The following is a 24,711-nucleotide window of genomic DNA, read 5'->3' on the forward strand; positions in this document are numbered from 1 at the left end:
CTCTCTGCCAAGAGCCTGGTTTTCTGAGTTAGATGAAGACAAACACTCCAGTCCCACTATACCAACTCCAGTGAATCCCCAGTAGCCCTGGCGATTGCCCTAGTCCCAGACCTTTTGTAGACACATTTGTTTGATTGACAACACTAGAGGCTGATTTGTCTGGACAGTCATCCACGGCATGTCCCCTGCCTTCCTTGCTTGAGAACTGAACTTGGATGACACAGTCTTGGAATCTCTTCCCTCCCCTTCCTCCTCTCTCCATCTCTAACAGTTTCCATGAATCCAATGGCTGAGTATGGAATGCAGGCTGACTGATCATTAAACCACAACAGCTCTGCATCCAAATCTCCCCTTTCCAGAATGAAAATGAGAGTTTGTTCTCTGTGGAGCCTGCTGCACCCCTTATTTAGAGCTCTGAGCAACCAGCGTTAATTTGCAGCCTTTTAATACAATCAGATCTTTTATACAAAGAAATGTGCTATAGTTAATGAGACTATGATGAGAAAATAGGACACGGCAAGTTAACTAAAGACCCATGGTGGTTTCATCATCAACTTTTTCCTATGTGCACATGATGGATGCTGGCAAATATTCTAACTAACTCTTCTCCTCTAGTGTAGAAGCCACTAGTGTAGCACATGGGTGTTGGGGTGAGAAGGTCAAATCCAACCTTGCCATTGAGACTGTCTAGCCTTAGTCAAGGTACTCAAATTCCGTGAGTTTCAATTTTGCTAATCGGGTTATTAGAAAGAATTAATGAGATAACACTGATAGAGTATTTTAGCAGTGGGGTTGACTCACAGCAAGTCATTAATATAATACCACCACCTAGCATGTATTGTGTGCTGGGATTCCAATGATCTGATTTGACACTTCTGATGTTACTGTCGGTAAGTGGTACAGGCAACATTATGGCTGCTCTTCAGAGAAGAAGCTGAGTACCAGAGAGGGAAAGTGAGTTGGTTACTCCAATTTGAGGCTAGAATCCATGAACTCCACTCCCTTTTCTAATGCTCTCAATATCTCACCATGCTCTACAGTCATGAAGTTGACTATATTATATACATGCACACAGACACACAGACACACACACACACACACACACACACACACACACACATATATATATATATATAATGAAGACTAATATATGATATGTATGTGTGTGTATATATATATATATATATATATATATATATATATATATATATATATATATATATATATATATCTCAAACAGAAGAACATATATAAGGAAGGTATGTAAGTTATCCATGCAATGATGGACCCATGAGGTTCTAGAGTCAATGAACAAGCTAGCCATCCAACTCTTCCCCCATTAGTCTCTGGGAAGCATTTTATCGTGTACTTGGGATTCAAATGCAGCTTATGGTGTTCTGTGCTTTAGATACATGGTCTCATGCCATCCTGCAGGGCAACCTATCAAATTCATGGTGTTGACCCCTCTCTACAGAGAAAAAAAAGGAAACTGTAGGAGGTTACACCTTCTGTTTCAGATAATAGACTCTGTTGTAAAGTGCATATTCTGAAGCCACTCTTTTCAATTTGCTCTCGCTTCTATGGAGTTGGTAGACCAGCCTCCCACACCTGTCAGAAATGAGGAAGAGCAAGAAAGAAAGAGAGAAGATGGACTCACTACAGGACGTGTAGTTCCTCCAGCCAGTCACTGCAATCCCTTGAGTCTGGCAGGTGCTGGCATAGTTTTGTAGCCAGCTGCAGGCTGTCTGCACAGCACCCCCATCAATACAGGAGTCAAACAGACAGTTTTTGTAGAAGAAGGTGGGGTTGACTTTGCTGTGACACTTGGCAAAGCCAGCATTCTGGTTGGGGATGAGGCTGCACAGCTGCTGTACTTTGGAAAAACCTTCAACTTTGGCACAGGATGGGCAGCGGTCCCCACAGCCCACCTGGCAGAAGGTGTCTCTCTTCACCCAGCTTTGCCCAAACTCATTGATACTCAGTGCAAGCAACCCCATGGGCATCTCCAGGTCATCATCAGGGTTGCCATTGTAGCGTCCACAGAGGCCATAGGTGCTGTTCTGCATACTCCGGGGGACAGTGATGGACAGGAAGGTTTTCCAGTCATACACAACCTTCAGGCCAAAGTCAGTTTCCACCACCACGTGAAAGCCAAAAGAGAAAATGTTTATCTTCCCTTGTCCTAACTTCAGGGGCAGGTACAACCGCTCATTGTTGACCTGTAGGAGACAGGGAGAGAACAGAAAAGCACAGTTGGCGTGAAGATTCCTCAGTCCTCTTAGTCACCAGTCTCTTGAAGGACACATTCCACAGGGGGCTTGCCCAGGTAGTTCATGGGCTTTGTAGAGTGTTGTTTATGCCAGTCAACTCTTATTATTAGGATTTGAACAGACTTAAATGACTATCCTTTGTACACTAACATACCTATTTATTTCAGTGCCTTCTGTTTGTTTACACAGCATTATTTTCCCCTAGGAGTTCAAATTGTTTTCTCTAAGGTAATGAGAGTGTAATAAAAATTCAATTAACATTGAGAATAAAATACCAAAACCTAGAATTCCTGTGTTTCTATTTCTAGCTCTACTGTGGATTTATTTTAGGCAATCTCCAATTTATTCATTCCCTTGGGATTTTTTTTGAAGATGATTGTTGGTTCCTCTGCCAGACACACCACTCAACACTAGCATCTCTCTCATCCTCAGACCTACTCCCATGTTGCCTCTCCAATAATGCAAGATTGTCTGAGTCTAGAACCATGGCTACTAGAATCACTCCCTTGCCTGGGCAAGCACAGCATGTTATTCTGGCTCTGGGTTTTTTTTATTAAGAGACCATCTAAGATTCAAACAACATCTGGCATCCAACTTGTGGGGCACAAATTCATGAAAAAGCCACTTGCCTGTGGCCTTGCAGGCCCAGCTCAGGCTGGAGCTGCACGTGGCCAGAGTCTCCATCCCACGTGGGCTGGAGTCCCTAACCCACTGGCTAAGTTTTTGTTGTAGCCTCTCTGCAGCAAACACCATAAGTTTCGGGCAGCTCAAAAAAAAAACAAAAACAAAAACAAAAACAAAACAAAACAAAAACAAAAACAAAAAAAACGTAGGAGTTAGCTGCTCTCTCACGTTCCCTCACGAAGACAACTGTCTCTTTGGCTTCTTCTCTCCTGGTGGGTTTGGGGCTCTCCCTGGATCCCCATCTTGGGCTGTACCACACTAGGTAGCTGCCTTGAAATCTGATCAGGCTTCTACTGTTCTGCTTCTCTGATCTTTTGGCTTTCACCCTGAACTCTGGCTCTGGGTTTTTTTTTGTTTGTTTGTTTTTATTTTGTTTTTTGTTTGTTTGTTTGTTTTAATTAAAAGACCATCTAAGATTTGAACATTTTATATTTATAATTCTTTTATATTCTCCTGTAGGTCAAACATACGCATATGACAATTAAGATATACATCAAACCTCCCTTTTGGTACATCTGGTTATAGGAGCATCTGTCTTACCTGCAAGATTAGAAGCATCCATTATGTCCACCTCTCTTTATGACTTCCTATATACCTCACAGTTTAATTTCCCAAAAAACCAAGCACACTATCTTAGCCCACCATTTCCTATGATTCAAGAGTGAAGTTGTTTTCCTTGTCCTGGCCAAGTGACTCATACCAGTGACTGTGACTGTGGTACAGTGTTAACACAGATGTCCATGGTCCACACAAGGCAACCCCTGGCTAATGAATGGCCCACATTGGTGACCATCTCTATGATGTAGGTTATTTTCAGAGTATCTAGTATCCCAGAATCTAATGCCAGTCTTTATCTCCTCCCCTAAGCTTTCCCTCACTTTCTTAAGAAGCCCTGTCTTGAAGCTTGCTTCTAAGGAACCTTCTTCCCCTAAGATACCAAGAAGGTCCTTCCTTTATGCCCTTTCTCTAGGTCCATATTCACCCCTCAACACTCATCTCAGCTCTCTGCTTCTATGCACATTTTTCTAGGCAGAATCCATTCATCTAACAGATATTAGTGTGGCAACTACAATCTACCAAGCTTTGTGCTAGGCTGGGGCAAGGCATGAGCTCCTTCCTTTTCCAGCAAGGCAAGGACTTGATAGTGAGACTGTCTGATAAAAGCAGTGACACAGGTACAGAGATGCATGGGCTTCAGACTCAGCCCGGGGGACAGACTCAGAAGGGTCTGCAGAAGATGATACTCACATGGAGTCTTAAAGAATGCATTGGGTAGGTGAGGTGAGGAGGAATGAGAGAAGATAAAGGGAACTCCAAGGAAGGAGCATAACTCAAGCAAAAGCCCAGACCAAACAAAACAGCTTCCTAACAATGAAAGATGATCACACTTTAGTGCTGATGGAAAATCAAATGCAACATTGGGAGTAGAAGGTAATCTGAAAACAGAGAGGCTGGAAGGACAGCCTCATTTTTAGTGTCATGACAGAAAGCCTGACCTATGGAGGTCACACTTTGGGTGAGGGGAGGTTATCTAAGATCTTAACAGGAGAATTTAAATAGAATAATGAGATCAGAAGTCAGATTACAAAATACACTGTACATAAAGTAACAAGTAGGAGATCCAGAAAGAAGGATGGCCCACAGAGGAGTTTTGCAAGGAAGGGAAGAGGGATGGGAGAGAGCTTGAGGAGGGATGGGCTTTGGTGTAGAGTAAGCATGTTTGTGGTTATCAGGGAAAGTAAAGGCTGAAGACATGGGAGGAAAGGAAGAGGGCAGGCAGGCTGCATCCACGGGGTTAGGGACAAGGGGAAGGAGAGATGCCTGCGTCTGGGCAGGGGGAGAATAAGAGACACGATTCCTCAAGGATGGAGGGAGGACAAAGAAGGCAGAACACAGCTTGTTTTCCAACAGGAAGCCTTAAAGTAGAAGCAGGCGGGTCATGTGCCAACACAGATCACCAGGGAAGGGGAGGCCACCGACACTCAGAGCCACTCTGAAGGCTCACACTCCTGGCCAATGAGTGCAGCTTGCTCTTCTGGTATTCTGAGTTCTTTCCTACCTGATGTCACACGGGAGATACCATCCCAGGGAGGTGCAATAATGGGATTAAACCTTGCACATGTCACTGCCGAAGAGAACCTTGAAAGGACGCATACCCTCCAACTCTAACAAGTTCAAGTCTCCCTGTCTCTGTTGCCCCATGATGCCCTGTGTCATAACCCACTGCCGCGACTTTCTCTGGCAATAAGAAGACTAGGGACCTCAGGAAGAGGAGGTCAGGCAGAAGGAAAGTAGGAGGCTGGTATTGCCAAAGTGTTAGATGGGTGGAGATAAAGGTACCTCAGAGGGCGAGTAGAAGGCACAAGGACAGTACTTACCACACATAAATATCTCTATGTTCAGAGGGAACTGAACCCATCACCCCCGAAGATACCAACTCCAAGGATGCTAGAGACCCTTCTGTAAAATACTGGCATTCTATCCATAGAACCTACACACATTGTCCATCAGGCCTATTCAACCACATGTTCCCCTGTTCAACTCAACACAAAATCATAGATTTACTTAAAGCATTATGAATTATTTTGTTTGTTGTTGTTGTTGTTGGTGGTGGTGGTGGTGGTGGTGGTGGGGTGTGTGTGTGTGTGTGTGTGTGTGTGTGTGTGTGTGTGTGTAACTCAGGTATTAGCTGTGCAGATGATGATGCTTTGTGACAATATCAAAGAGGTGGACACACTTGCATGACCATCTTCAAGTTACCTGTAAGGAGTAGATGCCATGCTAACAATGCTGTACCACATAGTTTAGGGGAGAGTGAAAAAAAACTGCATATGCAAATAGATACAAATATCATACCCACGGTTTATGATATTGGTTAAGCCTGCGGATGTGGAACTATGGCAGAGAGCTCTGACTTTACTGGAGAGATCACATGTTGGCATTTCAGTGATGGTTTCCCTCTGTAGATTTCATCCTCACACCCCACACTCTGCCTTCTCTCTGGGTCTGCCCTGGTGCTTCCCTGACCCAGATGCTCTCAGCTCACTCTCTGCCTAGTAGACAGGCTCCTTCACTTTTAGATCTGGGACACCTCTTCCAAGAAGCCTTCCCTGAAGCCCTAAAGCTGACCTAGACAAATTCTGTTCTGTGTCGTGCCCTTTGTGCAGAACATTTTTGCATGTTTCATTTTGCAAGGTTATGCTGACCTTGAATGCTAGATCCATTTCTCCCACTAGACTCTTAGTTTCCTTCTTATGAGGGAAACCATGTTTAATTACTTTTGCTGTTTTTTTTTTTTTTTTTCATTCTTCATGCCATTGTGTAACACATTCTTTGGCTGAGGAGATACTTCCTATATAATCACGAGGACCTGGATTCAAGTCCCAAGAATACACAGAAGGCTGAACACAGTGGCACATGTCCTTAATCCTGTATTCTGTGGGAAGATAAGAGGCATAGATAGGAGAATCTACAGATGCTTCCAGGCCAGCAGGCATGGTGAACTCAGTGAGGAATGAGAGACACTATATCAGATAAGGTGGAATTTGAGGACCAGCATCCAATATTGTCCTATGACCTCCATATGCATCCTGTATGGAATTCACGTGCTTATACCCAAACACATGAATGTGTATGCATAGACACAGAGATTTTTAAAAAATTTTCATTCATTCATTCATTTATTTTTGTTTTTTCAAGACAGGATTTCTCCATGTAGTTTTGGTGCCTGTCCTGGATCTGACTCTGCAGACCAGGCTGGCCTCAAACTCAAACTCGCAGAGATCCACCTGGCTTTGCCACCTGAGTGCTGGGATTAAAGGCGTGCACCACTACTGCCTGGCTAAAATTTCATTTCCTAGCGCAGAGAAGCTTGTTGAAGCAAATTGCATCAGAGTGCAGCTCCAAAGCCTAATCAGAGGTCGAGAGGCTCCTCCACAGCCCTACCTGGTCTATACAGAGCATGTTTGTTTTCAGTTTCATTTGGCCTTGTTGATTTTCTCATTTCCTGCAGCACAGTTCAGTGTACAAGAAGGTCAGAATCATAGAAAAAAAATCGCATGTCTCAGGGAGTGACTTTTATGTCATCCTCCACTTCTAGGAGCACCGATGGTGACCTGGGGCTCTGGGCTAGTTGGTCTTGTACTTTATTTCACACTGTCATGATGACAGCCATTATTCTTCAGCTATGGTGACTAATAATAACATCATGGGAAAAACAAATGCAAATCACTGAATAAGCAGGTCCTGTAATGCATATTAATAATTCAAAGGAACTGCTAAATCTATCCCATGGGCTCCCAAAGTAAAAAGCCTTCAGTGCTGCCTGAATTTGGCCTTCTTGTCAGGAGTTTGAAAGCTATGTACTCTGTTCCCAGCATGGCACTTAGAAAGAAGGGTCCTGGCCAGGAGTCCTCATGACTCCTTCATCTCCTCATCCTTGGTGTTCTTTTCTCTCTAGTTGACCCTGTTGTGAGTGGAATTTTTTTTCTTTAATTTTGGTTTTTTGAGACAGGGTTTCTCTGTGTAGCTTTGCTCCTTTCCTGGAACTCACTTGGTAGCCCAGGCTGGCCTCGAACTCATAGAGATCTGCCTGGCTCTTCCTCTCGAGTGCTGGGATTAAAGGCATGCGCCGCCGCCGCCGCCACCGCCGCCGCCGCCGCCACCACCACCACCACCACCCTGCGTGAGTGGAATTTTGTACCCCAGAAAGATAAACTGAGGCCTTAACTTGTGGTACTTATGAATGTAGCCTAAATTGGGAAACATAGTCTTGTGGCGCACGCCTTTAATCCCAGCACTCGGGAGGCAGAGGCAGGCGGATCTCAGTGAGTTCGAGGCCAGCCTGGGCTACCAAGTGAGTTCCAGGAAAGGCACAAAGCTACACAGAGAAACCCTGTCTCAAAACAACAACAACAACAAAAAACAAAAACAAAAACAAAAAAACAAACAGAAAAAAGGATATATCAAGATGAAATGAAATCATGGTAGTATGTGACATCCAATGATGGCTGTCTTTCAAAGAAAAGGGAGATATGGATACTGATAAAGAGGGTGCAGAGGGTCCTTATGGCTCTTATCCATGAGTGCATTTCATAAAACTGGGACAGGGCATGTTCCTAGAAGGTGGGATGACTCTTTGTGGGGCTTAACCCAACAATGGAAGAGAAAGAAAGGTGGCACCCAAAGAGAATGTGTAGATAGATCCTCTGAAGGAGAGAGGAGGCATGAAGTGTTCATAAATGTGCTGGCTAGTGGTATTTTGTTTTCTTTTGTTCTGTTTGTTTATTCCTCTTGTCTGATGTTTGGTTGTTTGGTCAACTTGACACAAGCTAGGATCATCTGGGGAGAAGGAACCTCAGCTGGAAAGAAGCCTCCATCAGAGTGCCTGTAGGCAAGTCTGTGGAACTTTTTCTTCATTCAAGGTGCATGTGGGAGGGCCCAGACCACTGGAGGCAGTGCTGCCCCTGGGCTCGTGGCCCCGAGTTTTCTAAAACAAAGCAAGCTGAGCAAGCAGTGTTCCTCCGTGTTCCCTTTAGTTCCTGCCTTGGCTTCCTCTGATGACGAAAGCCAAATCAACCTTTTCTCCCCCAAGTTGCTTTTGGGCATGGTGTTTATCACAGCAATAGGAAGAAAATGAAGACACAAAAAATCCAATGAGCTATCTGTGCAAACAACTAGGAAGAGGTTAAAAAAGAAACCTGTACAACCTCAGACATCTACACCGCATGCAAGACAGGTAGAAGCGGGCCATGTAGTAAAGCAGGTGGGCAAGGCTTGTCAGCAGATAAGTGTATTTTAGAGGGGAAAATATCCAACAACCTTGAAAAGAAAAGAAAAAAACAGTGGAAGGGTAGTGAATAGCAAGGAGATGATTAACTGCATGAAAATGTATAAACCTAAGGGTAGAAATGTGTCAGGGAAGGTGAAAGGAGGAAAGGCCAAAAGTGAGGTAATAGCACAGACAGCAGGAATGATCCCTGGGTTTTACCTCTGATGAATCGGAACAGGCAGAAGGTTTACAATGAGCAGCTTCAACTTTCAAGACATCTGCTGGAAATTTTGATCTCAAGGCTGTGGAAGTGGCTTAGTTGGTAAAGGGTTTATGCACAAACAAATTCCCAGAAGCTACATAAAAAGCCAGGCTTGGTGACACATGCCTGCAATCCCAGCACTGGTAAGAAGAAACCAAAGAATCCCAGAGTCCTGTTGGCAAGGCTAATCTAGCCAGTTAGTGAGAGGTCTAGTCTCAAAAAATAATAATTGGAGCTGGAGAGATGGCTCAATGGTTAAGATCACCAGCTGCTCTTCCTGAGGACCCAGGTTCAATCCCCAGCACCCATATGGTGGCTCACAACTGTCTGTAACTTCTGTTTCTGGGGATCAGATCACTGTCTTCTCTTGGCCTCTGTAGGCACCAGGCACACATGCAGTGCACATACATACATACACACAGGCAAAATTCGCATACACTTAAGATAAAATGAAAATGAAAATAATGTGGTGATAAAATAAGAAACCTAATTTTAACCTCTGGCTTACAAATATAGATATACACACCATACATGGAAAGGCATGGACACCTATATACATACATGAACATGAAATTAAAAGAAGAAAAGCAATCTAATATGGCTAAGAGACAAACAGCTGGCATATTCCTCACTAGCCTCATTGGCCCATTTAATAGCTCATATTGCAAAAGAAATGACCAGCATCAGAAGGAAACCCACAGGAACCTTAAAAGAAAAGGTCATGATGTCATCTCAGTCATTCACTTGACAAGTGTCACAGTTGGGTCACAGTTCCAATCCAACCTGGGCTCAATAGTGAAACTCTTTGTCAAAAACAAAACAAAAACATTCTAACTAATAGCAAAATAAAGCTGCTGCCTTAGATGCCAAATGCTGTGGAAAAATCCTTTTCTACACTATGAATATGTACTACTCTCATTTGCTAATAAAAAGCTAATTGGCTGACAGGTGGGCAAGAGAGTCAGACTAGGAGAATTCTGGGAAGAGGAAGGACAGAGTCAGAGCATCACCAGCAAACACATAGAAGTAAGATGAGAATGTCATACTGAAAAGGTACATGGCTAAACACAGATAAGAATTATGGGTTAATTTGAGTGTAAGAGTTAGTTAGTAATAAGCCTGAGCTATTAGCCCATCATTTATAATTAATATAAGCCTCTTTGTGGTAATTTGGGAAGTGGTTGCCAGGTGTTTGGGAACAGGTGGTTGGGACAGGAAATGTCTGCTTACACCAAGAAGTAAGATTACCCAATAAATGTAAAAAGAAGGCAATTCTAGAAGCTGTGCCCTCTCTGTGTCAAAGCTAGCTGGACCCCCAGGAGGAAGAAAAACTAAGAGGATCTCTTGGGTTAATACTAGCCCATTATGTTTAGCTTAGTTCACTTTATTCCAGCATTTAAAAAAGAAAGCCTACAAGATGTAAAGAAGTTCTACTGGAGATGATGGGTTCCCCTGTGTGGGGAAGATTCACCCCCGAAATCAGTGCCTGGGAATCAGCCCCATAGTCTACTGGCTAGCTGGCTGGTAGTTAGTATCAGGCCCAGATAAGACAGTGGATCAGGGAGGGCTGCTCTGACATGGGGGCTGCTGTCTACAGGCTGTTCAGGGAGCTCACAGGACTCCTTGGCCCTACAGCTCCTGTCACCATGGTTAAAGAAGACTTTATGGATGAGAGGGTTGTGAGGCCCTGGTGAGTAAAGACAGCATAGAGAGCCCTCAAGTGCTCCAAATGTGAGCAAGACTCTGGAACTCAGATGCTATGTCAGCCAACCGGGAGAATGGAAGGGGTCAGGGAGGCCAGACAACGCAGATGACAGGTTGATCTCAGAAAGTAGGGGTGACAAATGAGGACATTAGTGCCATTGAGAGAAGCACGGCCTGTGCCAGGCATGCAGTTTCATACAGATGAAGCTAGCACTAGAAGGCTGTGGGATTGCCCAAGTTTGCACAGTGGTTACCAATGCTAGATTTGAATCTAGACTTTTGCTCTTGATGTATCCTTCCATGAGCTAAGGTCTATTGCTAGGACCGCCTCTGCTTTCACTTTGCTGCCTGTGACTTGGGCAATCCTTTGCTCTCTGACCACCCCCCACAAGGCCTCTCTATAATGGCACACTGTGGTTTCCTTTGGATGCTGGACTCCCATGGCTCAGCAGCATCCAGCTGGACCAGGACACTGTCTCCATAAGTGCCAAATCCATTCTGGAGGTTAGCCTTTTACTACTCACCAGCACAGTGTGCTTGTAAGCCCGGTGAATCACAATGCTGTAGCCAAACACAGTCACGTCCACTTGCTTCACCCACAAGGCCAGTGATGGGTCCCGATCCTCATTCTTGGCTGTTACAATGAACTTGGGGAAAGAGTCTGAGATAGATCTGCTTCCTGTGGTGCAAAGGATGAGAGGGCAGCTGGTCTGGAAGTCAAAGGGGTAGCCATCGAAGGTGAGGTAGTGGCCATAGCCGGAGACGATACAGGAAGCATCAGTACGGGGCTGGCAGTAGTATAAGCCACCCTCTTCCATGCAGTATTCATCATCTTTGCAGGGAATGGTCTCACAGTGGACACTGTTGTCTGTGCCATTGCAGTAGCAGAAGATCTGGCAGTCCTGGTCCACCCAGAAGGTCTCATTGGTGGCAAGCTGGTGCCCCTCAAAGTTGCAGCCGCATTCACTCCGAGTCACGCACTGGCTGCCCAGCAGGGCATAGCCTTCATCACACTGGCATCCCTCTGAGCAGCTATCCACACAGATGGGGCCCAGGGCGAGGGTCTCACAGGTCTCTGTACATGTCATACACTCCTCAAAATGGCTGTTCTCTGGGCATTCTAGAGCTGAGGTGGTCAAAGAAAAGGCAAGTTTGAGATATGAACAGTGGGTAGAGACAGAAGTATGTTGAAGTGTGCACATTTGTGTGGCTACATATGTGTGCAATCACATGTGGGTTCATATTTGTGTGGGACAATGAGCTCAGTGAAGCTGTATGATTAAATACTGTCATCCTCACTGGATGATTAAGGGTCAGAGGATGCTCACGGGCTCCATTTGTGTATTTGATCTTCCATGTAGAAGATTCTTTGTCTACAAACCAGTACTGAACACCTGCTGCATGTGGACCCTCTCCTGGGCCCTGTTGTGTGCCTCATCGCAACCACCTGGATTAAGAGAAGTCTTTTTTTATCACTATTCTATAGGGGAGGAGATGGGAGGCCAATGAGTTAACTTATCTACCTGATAAGAACCGGGCAGGTGTTCAAGCAGATGTCTTTACTTAGATTCCAAAGTCAGTGTGTGAAGCACTACAAAAACACTTGCTTTCTCACCATAGAGATAGATCTCTCTCAGTGCTGGCGTGTGCATATCTCTGAGCTCTAGTTTCTCTTTCGTTGTTGTTATTGTTCAACAATGGGTATATTTACCTGATAGGATTATTCTGAAGACTAATAATTTCATATGCTGAGTCCATAGTCGAGTATCAATAAACAGCACACTCCCCCACCTGGACCATCTTTCTCCTAAACATACAGCCTTGCCCTGATGTTTCTCTCTTTGTCCTTTATTTCTCTGTATCTGGCCCCCTGTGGTCTCCTTCATCTTCCCACCATGCTCTGTTTGCAGTGATCCCTCTGCCTCTCCTCACACTGCTCTCTGCCAGGATACCCCCCTACAGAGCCAAGTCTCATGGCTCTTTCACGAGTCTCAAAGCACACTTTTTCTCCCAGAAGCCTTCCTTGTCAGATCATCTCTGCCATAGATGAGCATGTTCTGTGAGGTTCTGGGTAAGCATCCCACTTCTCCCCATGACAATTTGACAGGAGCAGGGACAGAATCCAAGAGCACAGAAGAAGTCTGCCTGCAAGTCTGTGTGGTCTAAAGATCTGCAAAGGTCTCCACCTCTCTAGGAAAACAAGATCTCACTCATATAACTTTCTTCGGCTCTTAGACTTACAATCCTTCCTTGCCAGTGTCTTATAATCCAAGGACGTGAAGGACACTACAGAGAAATAAATTGCATGGATATAATAGCTCTGCCCACGAGGACCAACTCAATCGTTCTGCACTGTGGACTGAAAGCCAATCTTTTTTTTTCCTCTAGGCTAAAGGACTCTCTCCATTTCCATTGACTACAATACCATACGGCTTTGGAGTTGAAGGCTAGTTCAACACTGATTATATATGTCTGGATAGAGGGATTTTCACACTTGTCTCTAAATTATGAATGCTATAGCACTGACTGCAGGTTTATGGGGAAAGCAAATAACATGACTTATTTAAATGGCTGTTGCTTATGACTTACTGTGTTGTCTGGATTTGTCTCAAAGTCTGGAACATAGAGACGTGGAGTAATAAAACTTTCCCCTGCCCCTGAAATCACTCTGGGAAATTACTAAATTGGGGGTGTGGCTCTGCCAACAAGAGGGCTGGTTAAAAATGTCTAAACACAGATAGCATGATAGTCTCTTTCCAAGTTCAAAGAAAATGCTGTTCCTTGTCTGTAGCTGCCACTCAATCCATTCTTTTTATTTTTCAGGACCCAGTCATAACAAGCCCTCGATACTCAGATAGCTGACTGATCGAGTGTGCACACTTTGGTCATTCTCAACAGATCCAAATGAGCCAACCTAGTGGATGGGCCAGGTGTAAGCCTGGCTCCCTTCCCAATGAAGCTATATGCTCCATGTGCCCACCTGTGCCCAAATCCCCCGGTAAAGAGTACTTACACAGGCTGCCTCCACTCCATTGGCCTGGATGAGGCTTGGTGATGTGCCTTTCTCAAGAGCCCTCACAGCCAGGCCAGGCTAAACTGAGTGCCACCCAAATGTGCTGGGTACAGTACAAAACGACCCACCAGCACTCCTTCCCAGCAGGAGCTAGTTGTCTAACAGGATGACCTGGCAGTAGCATAGATCCAGGGTAGGGGAACTTGGCGGTTCCACACCATGTGTGAAATCCAGCCAGCAAACTGAGTGTGAGAGCAGAGACAGAAGCCATGCTAGAGAGGCTGAAGCGAGGAGGTGTGTGGGAGAGCAGAGCAGAGTGGCTTTGGGGAAGTAGTTCAAGATCTCACTAGGCAGAGCAGTCAACAGGAACGTAGTGGCTCTCCTGCTGAAGGTGACTTTGTGAAGAGTTCAGCTTCAGGACTCATGGCATCTGTTACTAGTTCCTTCTGAAGGAAGCTCAGACTCATCAGGAACATACTCTCCCAAATTGACAGCCATCAGGCCTGCCACACAACTCATTGGATTTCTGAAATTCATAAATCAGAGGCTTAAAGGTGTGTGTGTGTGTGTGTGTGTGTGTGTGTGTGTGTGTATCTGTGTGTGTGTATCTGTGTGTGTGTATCTGTGTGTGTATCTGTGTGTGTGTGTGTATCTGTGTGTGTGTATCTGTGTGTGTGTGTGTGTGTGTGTGTGTGTGTGTGTGTGTATTTAACTCTGTTGAAAGAGCCTATAGCAAAACAAAGATATCCCCCGAGAGCACTGGGTAACTGATACCCAGATGTTTGTCTCTACAACACCCCTCACCAAAAGGAACTAGAGCCCCTTGATGTAAGGGCTGAATGCCACCCAGGGAGGAGAGAGTTCAGAGATAAATATGAGCCTCCTGTTTGATCTGAAAGTAAGACAGTGCTAAAAAGCACACCAGAGGTATAACAAAGGACAGAAGTCAGTTTGAAGGTTTCCACAGGCCAAACAGGGAACAATTTTAACACCAAGAATACTTCTTAAATGTGATATGAAATATAAGACCTTAAAAAACCCCAGAATCAATGTCTATATTGTTGAGATGAGGTGGGAGAGAGACACAAGGTATGAGTGGATAGGTCGATCAACTGAGGGACAATTGGGAGAGATGAGGGGGCTCTTACCTACAGCGGATGGAGAGCCCTGACTGCTAAAGTAGGGAAGACAGTACTGGACCTGGAAATTGTTGTCATCTGCTAATCACAGTGCAAAAGTATAACACAAATCACAATCAACAGTAGGTGCTGAACCAGAACAGAGATTTTAACAGATAGCAGCAAAGGAGCATGTAAAAAAAAAAATCTCCCCACACTTTGCATTTTGGTTGTATGAGAAAACTCATGGGAAATCTAGAGAGGAACCACTCCACCTATACCTTGGCCTGGACATTAGCATGCACCTCACCAACAAGGGGCAAGCTGGATATAGCCTTAGTCTGCTTATAGAGCCCATGCAGGAGGCTGAGTGGGGTGTACAGTTGAGGCTCACCACAAGTGACACCAAAGTCTAAATAAGGAGCCATCTTAGTTTAAAAGGGCTCAGACAGCTAAGGGTTTGTTCCAATCATATTGTTGGACAATAAACATGTATTGACACATGAACCCAGACCAGATCTGTGCAAAGGGGAAAAAAAAAAAACGTAAAAGGCACTACTGAGTCAGATGACAAAAATTGGATGTGCATGTTAAATTGTTATATCTACATAAAATTCCTAAAGTAGATAACTGCCTACAGTTACATAATCCAGCATCCTAAATCTCAGGAAATATCTACTGAAGAACTAACAGGGATGGGTGATTGACTAGGATCTCAAATGTCCCCCAAAAGTTAAATGTTTGGTACATGTCTTTGGAACATTAGGGGTGTACGTGAAATGGACAGTGGGAACCCAGTCCTTTCTCTCCCTCCCATTCATACAATGAACATGTTTTCTTCCCCACCTGCACCCCACCATGACACACCCTCACTGCAGGCCCAGAAGCAATAGGGCCAACCAACCCTTGAGCTGAAACCATGAACTAAAATAATGCTTCTCTCTTTGTAAATTGGTTACCCTCAGGCATTTTGTCACAGTCACAGAAGGTTGAGGAAATGGTCATGATATGAGCAAATTACTCTCAGATTGTGGTTGGTGGGGGGAGAGTAGATGGGAGAAAGGAAACAAAAGAAATAGACTGGATACAACAGGTTTAATCTGGTTAATGAGTACATAGGAATGCTCACAAATTTTGTGTAACTTTAAAACTATTTAAAAAAATTTTAAATGATCAAACTTAGAGTGGATGATGACACAGAGATACACAGACCAAGAGGTTGGTGTCTTCATGGTTTAGGTTTTGGTTTAGGGACGAAGTTTTTAGTGGGAGAGGGTGATGTATAATATAAGTCCTGCTCATGCCATTCTTGCTATCCTGCATGGGTTCCACACTCTCAGCCCCTCCCCTTCTGCTTCTTCTGATAAGCTGGGTGTTGGGTATCTTGTCTGCTCAGGAGTTATTCTAATGACTTCTAGGATCACCACTGCCCGGCTGAGAGAGATCACATACTCTGGGGACAAAATGAAGAGCCAGATACATGGGACTGTCTTAATAGCCAGTCTCAGGTTTGCCCTAGGGAGAAACACTGATCTCCAACACCCTGAAAAGCTCTACGGCTGATTGTGCCCTTCCAAAATGAATGGAGCTCTTCTTTGCCCAAGGGGAAGGTATCCACAGAGCTATCACCAAAGCTTCTGGTCCTTTAACCCGGTGTCTGTGCTCTCTGTAGATAAAACCACCAGTCAATGGCATAGCTACCTGCTCTCCAGTGAAAAGATACTGTGTGTTTAGAAATGAAAAGAAGGGACTTGGGAGGTGGCTCAGCTGATGAGGTACCTGCCACACAAGCATGAAGGCCTTAGTTATGTGCCCCAGCATCCATATAAAAGCCCAAGTGTCTATAGCCCCAACACTGAGAAAGGTGGATTCCCTGGAGCTCTCTGGTCGGTGAGTCTAGCCAGTCTGTGAGCTCTAGATTCAGTAGGAGACACTGTCTCAGAAGATGGAGGGGCTGAAGAGACAGCTCACCAATTAAAAGCATGCACTGCTTTTGCAGAGGACTAAGTTTGGTGCCCAGTACCCATATTGGCCTGTAACTGTAGCCCCAAGGCATTGGATGTTCTCTGGCCTCCAAAGGAACCTGTGTGTGCGCGCACGCGCGCGCACACACACACACACACACACACACACACACACACACACAATTTAGAAACTTAAATCTTCAAGCCAAAAAAAAAAAAATGTAAGGTTTTGGAGGAATAGTGGAAGATATCGATGTCAATCTCTAGCCTCTACACACATGTACATGTGCATATGCACACATACAAACCACACACACACAAAAAAAAAAAATGAAAATAAAGATGATAAACAGTCTAGTTTGAGGATGGGACCAAAGACGGGCCATCAGTCTCCCCTTGAGCTCAGTCCCACTAAGAAGCCCTGAAAACATGGTAGAGCATGCTTCCCCAGCCCTAGCCTCTGCATGGTGCAGCCTTAACTTACGGCAGAAGTCATAGGTCCTCCAGGGGCCCACCTCCACGTCTGCATTCTTGCAAGCACTGGCATAACGGGCCACAGAATCACACAGCTCTGACTCGTTGCCTCCACTCTGGCACAGGCGAAAAAGGCAGGTGCGGTAGTAGGCAGTGACGTTGACCACCCCATGGCACTCCAGGAAGGAGCTGTTGGAGGGGTCATTGATGATACCACACCGGGAGCGGCTCCGGTAGAACTTGAGCAGCTCTGAGTCATTGTTACAGGCCTTCAGCAGGTCCCCACACTCGCCATTGCAAATTTCCTCAAATGTCGTCCAGCTCTCCAAGAACACTGCCAGGTTGTCCGTGCACTTGCCGTTCGGAAGGCAGAACTCATCGCTGGCATTGGCGTTGAAGAAGCCACACAGGCCCCCAGTACAGTTGAAGTACATGGTGGACAGCCGGATGTACAACAGGCCCACATCAGAGTACTGGATTGTCACCACGCCCTTGGACTCCACAGTTGTGCTGTTTTTGTTCCGATAAATCTCCAGCCTCCCCGAAGGATGGAAAAAGGGTAATTCCACATCTTGACCATTAAGCTGAAAAATCAAAAGTGCTGCCCTCAGTGACAGGGACCCATGCAGGACCCACCACTTCTGGGGCTGGGAAAGAGCTGGCTCTGTGTCAGGACCAGCTCCTTGAAAATACTAAGGAGCTGAGCTTGAAAATACTAAGTATATGTAAACTGCACACAGACACCGACTGTTTATTCACAGGCTTGTTTCTCTCTTTTGAAACCCCTCTTCTCTCATTATTTTAGTGTGTCCCAGATCTTAAGCTAGTCCCACACAGACACACTGAGTGAACTAAACGGTCTTGAGAGGCTGTATTCCTCCTGCAGCCAATTTCCCATCAGGCGCTGTTTCCCTGACGGCGCCCTTCCTCCACACCTTTCTGGCTCCTTCTTTTGCCATCAGATTTCAATTCTTTCCCTGTGCCCCAGACCATTGGGGCACATCGAGGAGAGCTAATGTCTCAATGTCCATTCACCTATCTCTGCTATTTACTAGATTAATCTGTCAACTCACTAATGGGGCTGAGCACACAGCCTCTTCCTTCTGCAGACATGTGTCTTGTAATCTCCCTAGGCTGCATGATGGGGATGTGTGTTTTCAGAATGCCACTCAATTCATGTTAGACTGAAAGAAGGAAGAATCCTTTCCTAGCACCGCTTCATCTCAGCCACGGCAGCTGAGGGACCCTCACTCAGCCCCTTGGCATCTTCTCTGGATTCAAACATTGCTCTAAGTGATGCCCAAGATTCCTTCCAGAACTAATGAGCCTGGACACCTGATGATGGCTACATTAGCCTATGTCAGGGGGAAAGGAGGCAGCATGGCAAGGCACCCCAAGGAATCTTACCTTGACTTCCATATTGTGAACTTGAACTCTCTTCTACATGTAGAAGAGATATTATTACATCATGAAAACATAAACAACAACACCCAGGCTACTTGCACTTAAATCCCATTGTGAAGTTGTGTGTCTGTCCTTGAAGGAAATTTCTTAACCTCTTTGTGCCTTGGTTTTGACATCTATATGATAAAGGTAATATTACAACCTACTTCATGAAAAAGACTTAGAATAGTGCTTGGCACGCAGCCTTCTGTGGGGACTTATTCTTATAGAGAGTGAGTTTTACTCTATCTATTTCTGAAAATTCCAACCTGGCTCCATTTCTCCACCTGCTAGAGTCTCATTTTGGGTCAATCATTTAAAAAAATGCCTCTATATGGGAGCATGTTCTTTTTACAATCCACTCACAGCCAGAGGAAGGAATCCAACCCAGATGAAAGAGGCAAGTTCCATCACTCCATCCAAAGACCCTCAAAGGAAGCAAGGAATCTTACCTTGACTTCCAAAGCCCCGACTCCTCCTATCTTGACCTCTTGGTCAGCCACAAGGATCCGAAGACCCCGGAGCCAAGCAGGCCCGGCATCAGGCTTCTTCTTGTTGATGTCAATTTCCAAGTACTCAGGACGCTCAGGGCACGTCTTGAGTAGTGTGTAGGAGAATTCAGATGGGAAAGCATAGGCGGCACCATCAAATGTGTGTAGCACCTGGTTCTGGCTGAGCAGGCACACAGTCTCCCGCTTGGGGAAGCAGCCCTGGTAACCATCCTCCACAGCACACACCTCCCCACTCCGGCAGGTCTTGTTGAAGCAGTAGACATCCCCCCCCTCCTCACATAGGCACTGCACCGTGCAATTGGCCGTGGCCCAGAAGAACTCCCCCATGGTATAGTAGTGACCATCGAAGTCACAGCCACATTTGTGCAATGGCACACACTGGCTGGTGCTGAGGACAAAGCCCTCGTTGCACTCACAACCTTCTGTACATGGTGTGGCACAGTTCTGAGAGGCCGTCAGATCTGAGCAGGTGTCAGGGCAACTACTGGTGCATACGGAATAATGGCTGAAGCTTGGGCACCGCACGGTAGACACTGGTGCAGAGAAAAGAAGACAGCTCGGTCAAAGGTGAGTAGATCCAAAGCCAACCAGTACAGGGGCTGGGAGAAAACAAAAATACTCCCCCTAGATTATTCAGGGCCCCAGAGTGAGGGTCAGGTGGCCACTTACTGGGGAAGAGACTGAAGGGGGGTACCTATAAGTATTGACACAATTGCTTTCGACATCTGCTGGGGCTGTGAGATTGTACTTGAACTTACCCACTGAAGTTCACCTTGATGTTGTCTGTCCTGACTAGCTTAGCCCCACTCCTGAATAGAGAGTTATTACTTAGGGATCTACAGTCCTGAAGATGTTTTCAAATCCTCCACCAAGGACATAGCAGATGCCTTGATTTTAAAGAGCATGGCCCGTTCTTAGAGGAAATAAAACTTTCAGGAGAAATGAAAATTGTACCCGTTAGAGCAGCAATTTGAAGGCATGAAATTTCAAACAAGAAGGCACTTAAAATATTTGAGTGTGACCAAGGCAGCCTGTGGAAATGAAATTCCTGGGACATTAAAAACGAGAAAGAAGCTGAGCAGTCTGCAGAGTTCTTGTGACTGTTCCTCTGGGAGGCTTGCTGGGAGCTAGCTGCCTTCTGAAGGCTGTCCGTGCCTTAGAAGCTTGCTTCTCTTATTTAAAAGCATTCAAGTCTACATAAATGTTTGAATCTAGTTGAATTCAGCAGTCATAAGTCCAGTAAACCAGCTCTGAATTAAATATAATTCATCCCAGTAAGAGGGGTAGGGTAGCTATAAGACAAGAACCAGACCACTAGGAGAAATATACATCCACTGTTTATAAAAATTTAGTTGGGCAATTTGGATGCTCTTGGATTATATAAGGCTCAATGAGAAGCCATATTCAACTTGAATGTGAATTATGAGATAGCTGCTCAGGGTACAATGGAGGCTGGTCAGTCACTCACACAGCATGAAAGATTCACTGTCACTTGGTAGTGTGACCAATATACTGAGATTTGAATCTGACACATGATGATTTATGTGGATCCAACCCACGCTTGTGGAGGGAAGCTCCCTCTAGCCTTGGAATTCAGAGAAACTTTTAAATCTCATCTCCACCACCTCTCAAAGGCATGAACAGAAACTATTTACTCCTACGAAGGGAACGAGGGACCAGGAAGGAGACAAGTTATTATTGTGCATTTATATAAGTAGGAAAGGGGAGGCTTAAATGGGACAGTGGGGTGGAGAGACATAGTAAGAAACTAAGCAGTATGGGAAAACTTCATCCACAAGCCTATTGTAAAAGGACCTGGATACTCCCACAGGTCCAAGGCTCCCCCTGACTACTTCTGGCTAGGCAAGAAAAGGGCTTCCTTCCTGATAGGCTGTGTTCTCTGTTCACAGCCCTTTCTCGGACCAGATCAGATGCTGCAGAAGAAACGGCAGGAACTCTGAAGGCTTTGTGGGTGGGGACCAAAGCTAAGGCACTAAAGAGCCATGGCAGAAGCCTCGGCCTAGGAGGGAAGCCATTCCCCCATGCGGGCTCTTCCCCTAAATACCATCTGCACTTCCTCAACAGCCACCCCAACTGTGGAAGCCCTCCCCGCTGGCTCAGCTCCAGGCTGTTATCCCCACTATGGGGTTTCCCCTAGCCATGTATTTCCTATTGTTCATTTCCTGTTTTCAGATGCCTTATGTTCGTCGACGGTGCCGTATTTTTTAGTTCTGACAGTGGGAGAGGTGAAGGAAAGATCTCTTCATAGTTTATTCTATATAATTTATGGTATTTCAACCCCACCCTCACTCTTGGACCATCGTTCTTAACAGGGTCTGGAGGAGGCCTAAGCTCCTACCCCTGCCCCAGGTATAGGGGACACCTTTCATAAGATGGCACACCAGCTTACCACACCCAGTTTGGATTCTCCAGTCTCCGATTGGGATGCCCAGGGCTTGACACACCAAGGCGTAGGCCTGAATGGCTTGGCAGAGGAGCGTGCCATTGTCCCTCACACTGCACAGGTCGTACACACAGCTGTGCACGAAAGCCGTGGCATCCACTACAGTGCCACACTCCCAGAGTGGGCCGTCTGTCTTGTTGAGGAAGCCGCAGTAGTCAGAACCAAAGTAGAGGGCCTCTGTGGCAGCATCACACTGAGTACAATTGTCCACACAGCCAGAGCCACACTTCCAGTCGGCATGATAGACACGCCAGCTCTCTCCCAGGTCCAGCACCGACATGGCAGGCCTGCCATCTGGTCGGAGGAAGTCATCCAGTGGGTTTTTATTGTAGTTCCCACAGAGCCCACAGGTGGAGTTTATGTAAGAGCCTGGGATGGAAATGGAGGCGTAGTGCTGACCGTCGAACGTCACTAAGAGCCCAAAATCTGTTTCCACGGCAGTAGACATGCCACTCTGGTAGATTTTCACTGCCCCCAACTCTAAGGTGACGGGCAAAGAAGTCACTAGGTCATTAACCTGCCAACAGCAACAGTAAAAGGCAGGTGAACAGGTGGCCATGCATGTGCTGCAGCACAGGTTGGCAAGGGATGGCAGAACAACTGTCATGGAGAGAACAGTCGCCCCAAGTTCCCAGGCTTCCATGCTCTTACCTCTTACTGTGGCTAATGTCTGGGGGGAAATACTTAGATAATGGTGAGCTGTGGGCCAGAGGGCACTGGGCATTTGAGCCCAATAGCTCTGACAGTTCTTGGGCCATTGTGCATGTCTCTGGGTACTGGCTGGCTGGTACCCTTCTTGCCCGGCACTAGCCTGACTTCAAACTTTTGCCAGAAAGGTATATCACTTTGATTTCCCTTTTTATCTCTCTAAAGACCCATTAAGTCCGGGGTATCGAATATGCTCTATGACCCCCTCACCACCCTCTGTACCCCAGGCCCTCCTGCCAGATGATATGTGGTTATGACAACTTTGCTATGCTGATGGTCTTGGAGGTCAGGCTAGGGCCTTACTCTAAGCATGATGCACTGTGGCTTCTTGATATCTGAACGACACCATTCCATCACCAGCATCAACAAATCTGAATCCTTGCTAAGATTCCTATGCCAGAATCTGAGAAGTACGGGGTTAAAGAAATAATATTCACCCTTGTTCCTCAAGGAGCTCCCAGCCTAGTGAAGAAGAGGTGCACAAACAGATATTTATAGTAGTCAGTTTTAAATAGGAATCAATGGATGTAACGGAGAACTGAGTGAACACTTAACCCAGCCTCAGGGACTCATACAAGGATTTTAGAGGCAGTTAAATCTGATTTGAGTTTTTGAAGATAAACTCAAGTTGCCAGATAAAAACCCTGGGGTGGGCATTGAGCAGAGAATTCCAGGACAAAAGAATAAAGGCAGGGGAGTAGAGGTAACTGTGTGGGATAGGACCAGTCATGAGATATTCAGGAATGCTGAGGAAATCAGTAGCCAGAGATGAAGCTTAAGACACAGGCCAAGTCCTAGGGCTGCTCTGTTGACAAGCAGTGTTCTAAGAGTTTGGGATTACCAACAAGTGAGTTGGTCAAAATTCCCTTCCTTGCATAACCTAGTGTTTATCTAGGGAAACTAACCACTAGCAAAACAAAGGTATATAATGTCTAACAATGTGTGAGTGTGGATTACAGATCCCAGGGTTCAGAAAGAAGCTTTATAACTATAAGTGAATGGCCAGGACACAGCTCCATGGGAAGGTGGCATTTGAGAGAGGAAGGAGCTTTGGAGGGAGAGGTCACAGGGAGAGATCAGGAGGCCCTAAGGTGGGGGTGCTATAGTCAGCAGTGTCTCCATGCAACTGAGCTGAGCAAGCAGGCGAGGGCAGTGGGAGCTGATATCAGGCAGAGTAGCAGCCAGAACAAGAAAGGGCTCCGGCTTTAGCTCTGGGCAAAACGTTGAACCAAGAGGGTATTTAAAACAAAGGATCTGCTGAGATCTGACTTCTGCTTTGACAGAACCACTCTGGCTCCCATGTTGAGAACAGACCTTGAAGGGCCTTTCAACCACCTTAAAAAAAAAAAAAGACAACACAAACAGAGCTGAATTTCTACTCAGTAGGGAGAGAGCCTCTAAAGGAGTGTAAACAAAGAAACCCGCACAGGAACTTGGCATTTCAGGAAGCTGATCCTGGCTGGCAGGAAGTGTTTGCTGAACTAAGTCAGAAGAGAAGCAAGGAGCCTAGCCAGGCAGCTGCTGCCAGGGCCCAAGAGAAGGCAGAGGTAAAAACCAAAACCAGACACCAAGTGGGAGGGACAAGCTGGGCGGCCTACTCAGTTGTCCCCCTTAGTCTCTCTTGTGGGTGGATAAGAACTGGGGGAAGACTCAAGAGTGAATCTCAGTCTGCTGGAGAACATGAACAGGTGGTCTGAAATGCCTCTAACAGAGAGCCCAGCTTTATTGCCACACTTACTCTGCCCAGCTTCTGAAGATGTTCATGTTCAAGAGCCGGGGTGGGATGATTAGTCCCATCAGCGTCCTCAGTGGGCCTGACTTTAAATACACTTGGACTTTCCAGGCTGACCTAGATTCATACCGGTTTCTGGCGTATGGAAACATATGGACAGGGGTCTTAGCTTCCATTGGGTCATTACATCCTGAGTTGGAAATGAGGTGATAAACTGTCCAGATATTGCTCTCAACGTTTACTAAAGTAAACATCACATGTATTCTCTGAGATTGGAAGCAGACCCTCAACAGAATTACCCTAACTGGTCTATTCATAGTGATATAGGCTCTGACTTGTTTGTACCTCAAAATTCTGACACCTTCTACTTAGTGCCCAGTTTTAAAGCTACTACTACATTTTTAGGTGTTTTTCATGGCCTCACCCCACTCCTGGTACCAATGTTCTGTCTCAGACTGCTTGAGTTACAATAAAAATTTTTTAAACCACAGAATATTCAAGAAGCCAAGAATTTCAAGATAGGAATGTCAACAGATTAGTGTTTGTAAAGGCCAGTTTTCTGGTTCATAGCTATGTATTCATGTGATAGAAAG

General features: G+C 45.6%; 1 protein-coding gene across 1 annotated transcript in view; it reads right to left on the bottom strand.

Annotated features, from left to right (window-relative positions):
- Tecta (tectorin alpha) overlaps positions 1 to 24,711 on the bottom strand; it is a 68,883-nt gene that overhangs the window by 27,065 nt on the left and 17,107 nt on the right. The window contains exons 7-11 of the mRNA XM_036192464.1: positions 21,625 to 22,195; positions 19,155 to 19,747; positions 17,270 to 17,843; positions 11,215 to 11,816; positions 1,658 to 2,219 (exon numbers count right to left, since the gene is read on the bottom strand). Coding sequence (XP_036048357.1) covers positions 1,658 to 2,219; positions 11,215 to 11,816; positions 17,270 to 17,843; positions 19,155 to 19,747; positions 21,625 to 22,195 — 2,902 coding nt within the window. The remainder of the gene's footprint in view (positions 1 to 1,657; positions 2,220 to 11,214; positions 11,817 to 17,269; positions 17,844 to 19,154; positions 19,748 to 21,624; positions 22,196 to 24,711) is intronic.

The sequence above is a fragment of the Onychomys torridus genome, chromosome 7 (genome assembly GCF_903995425.1).
Source record: "Onychomys torridus chromosome 7, mOncTor1.1, whole genome shotgun sequence".
Lineage (NCBI taxonomy): Eukaryota > Metazoa > Chordata > Mammalia > Rodentia > Cricetidae > Onychomys > Onychomys torridus.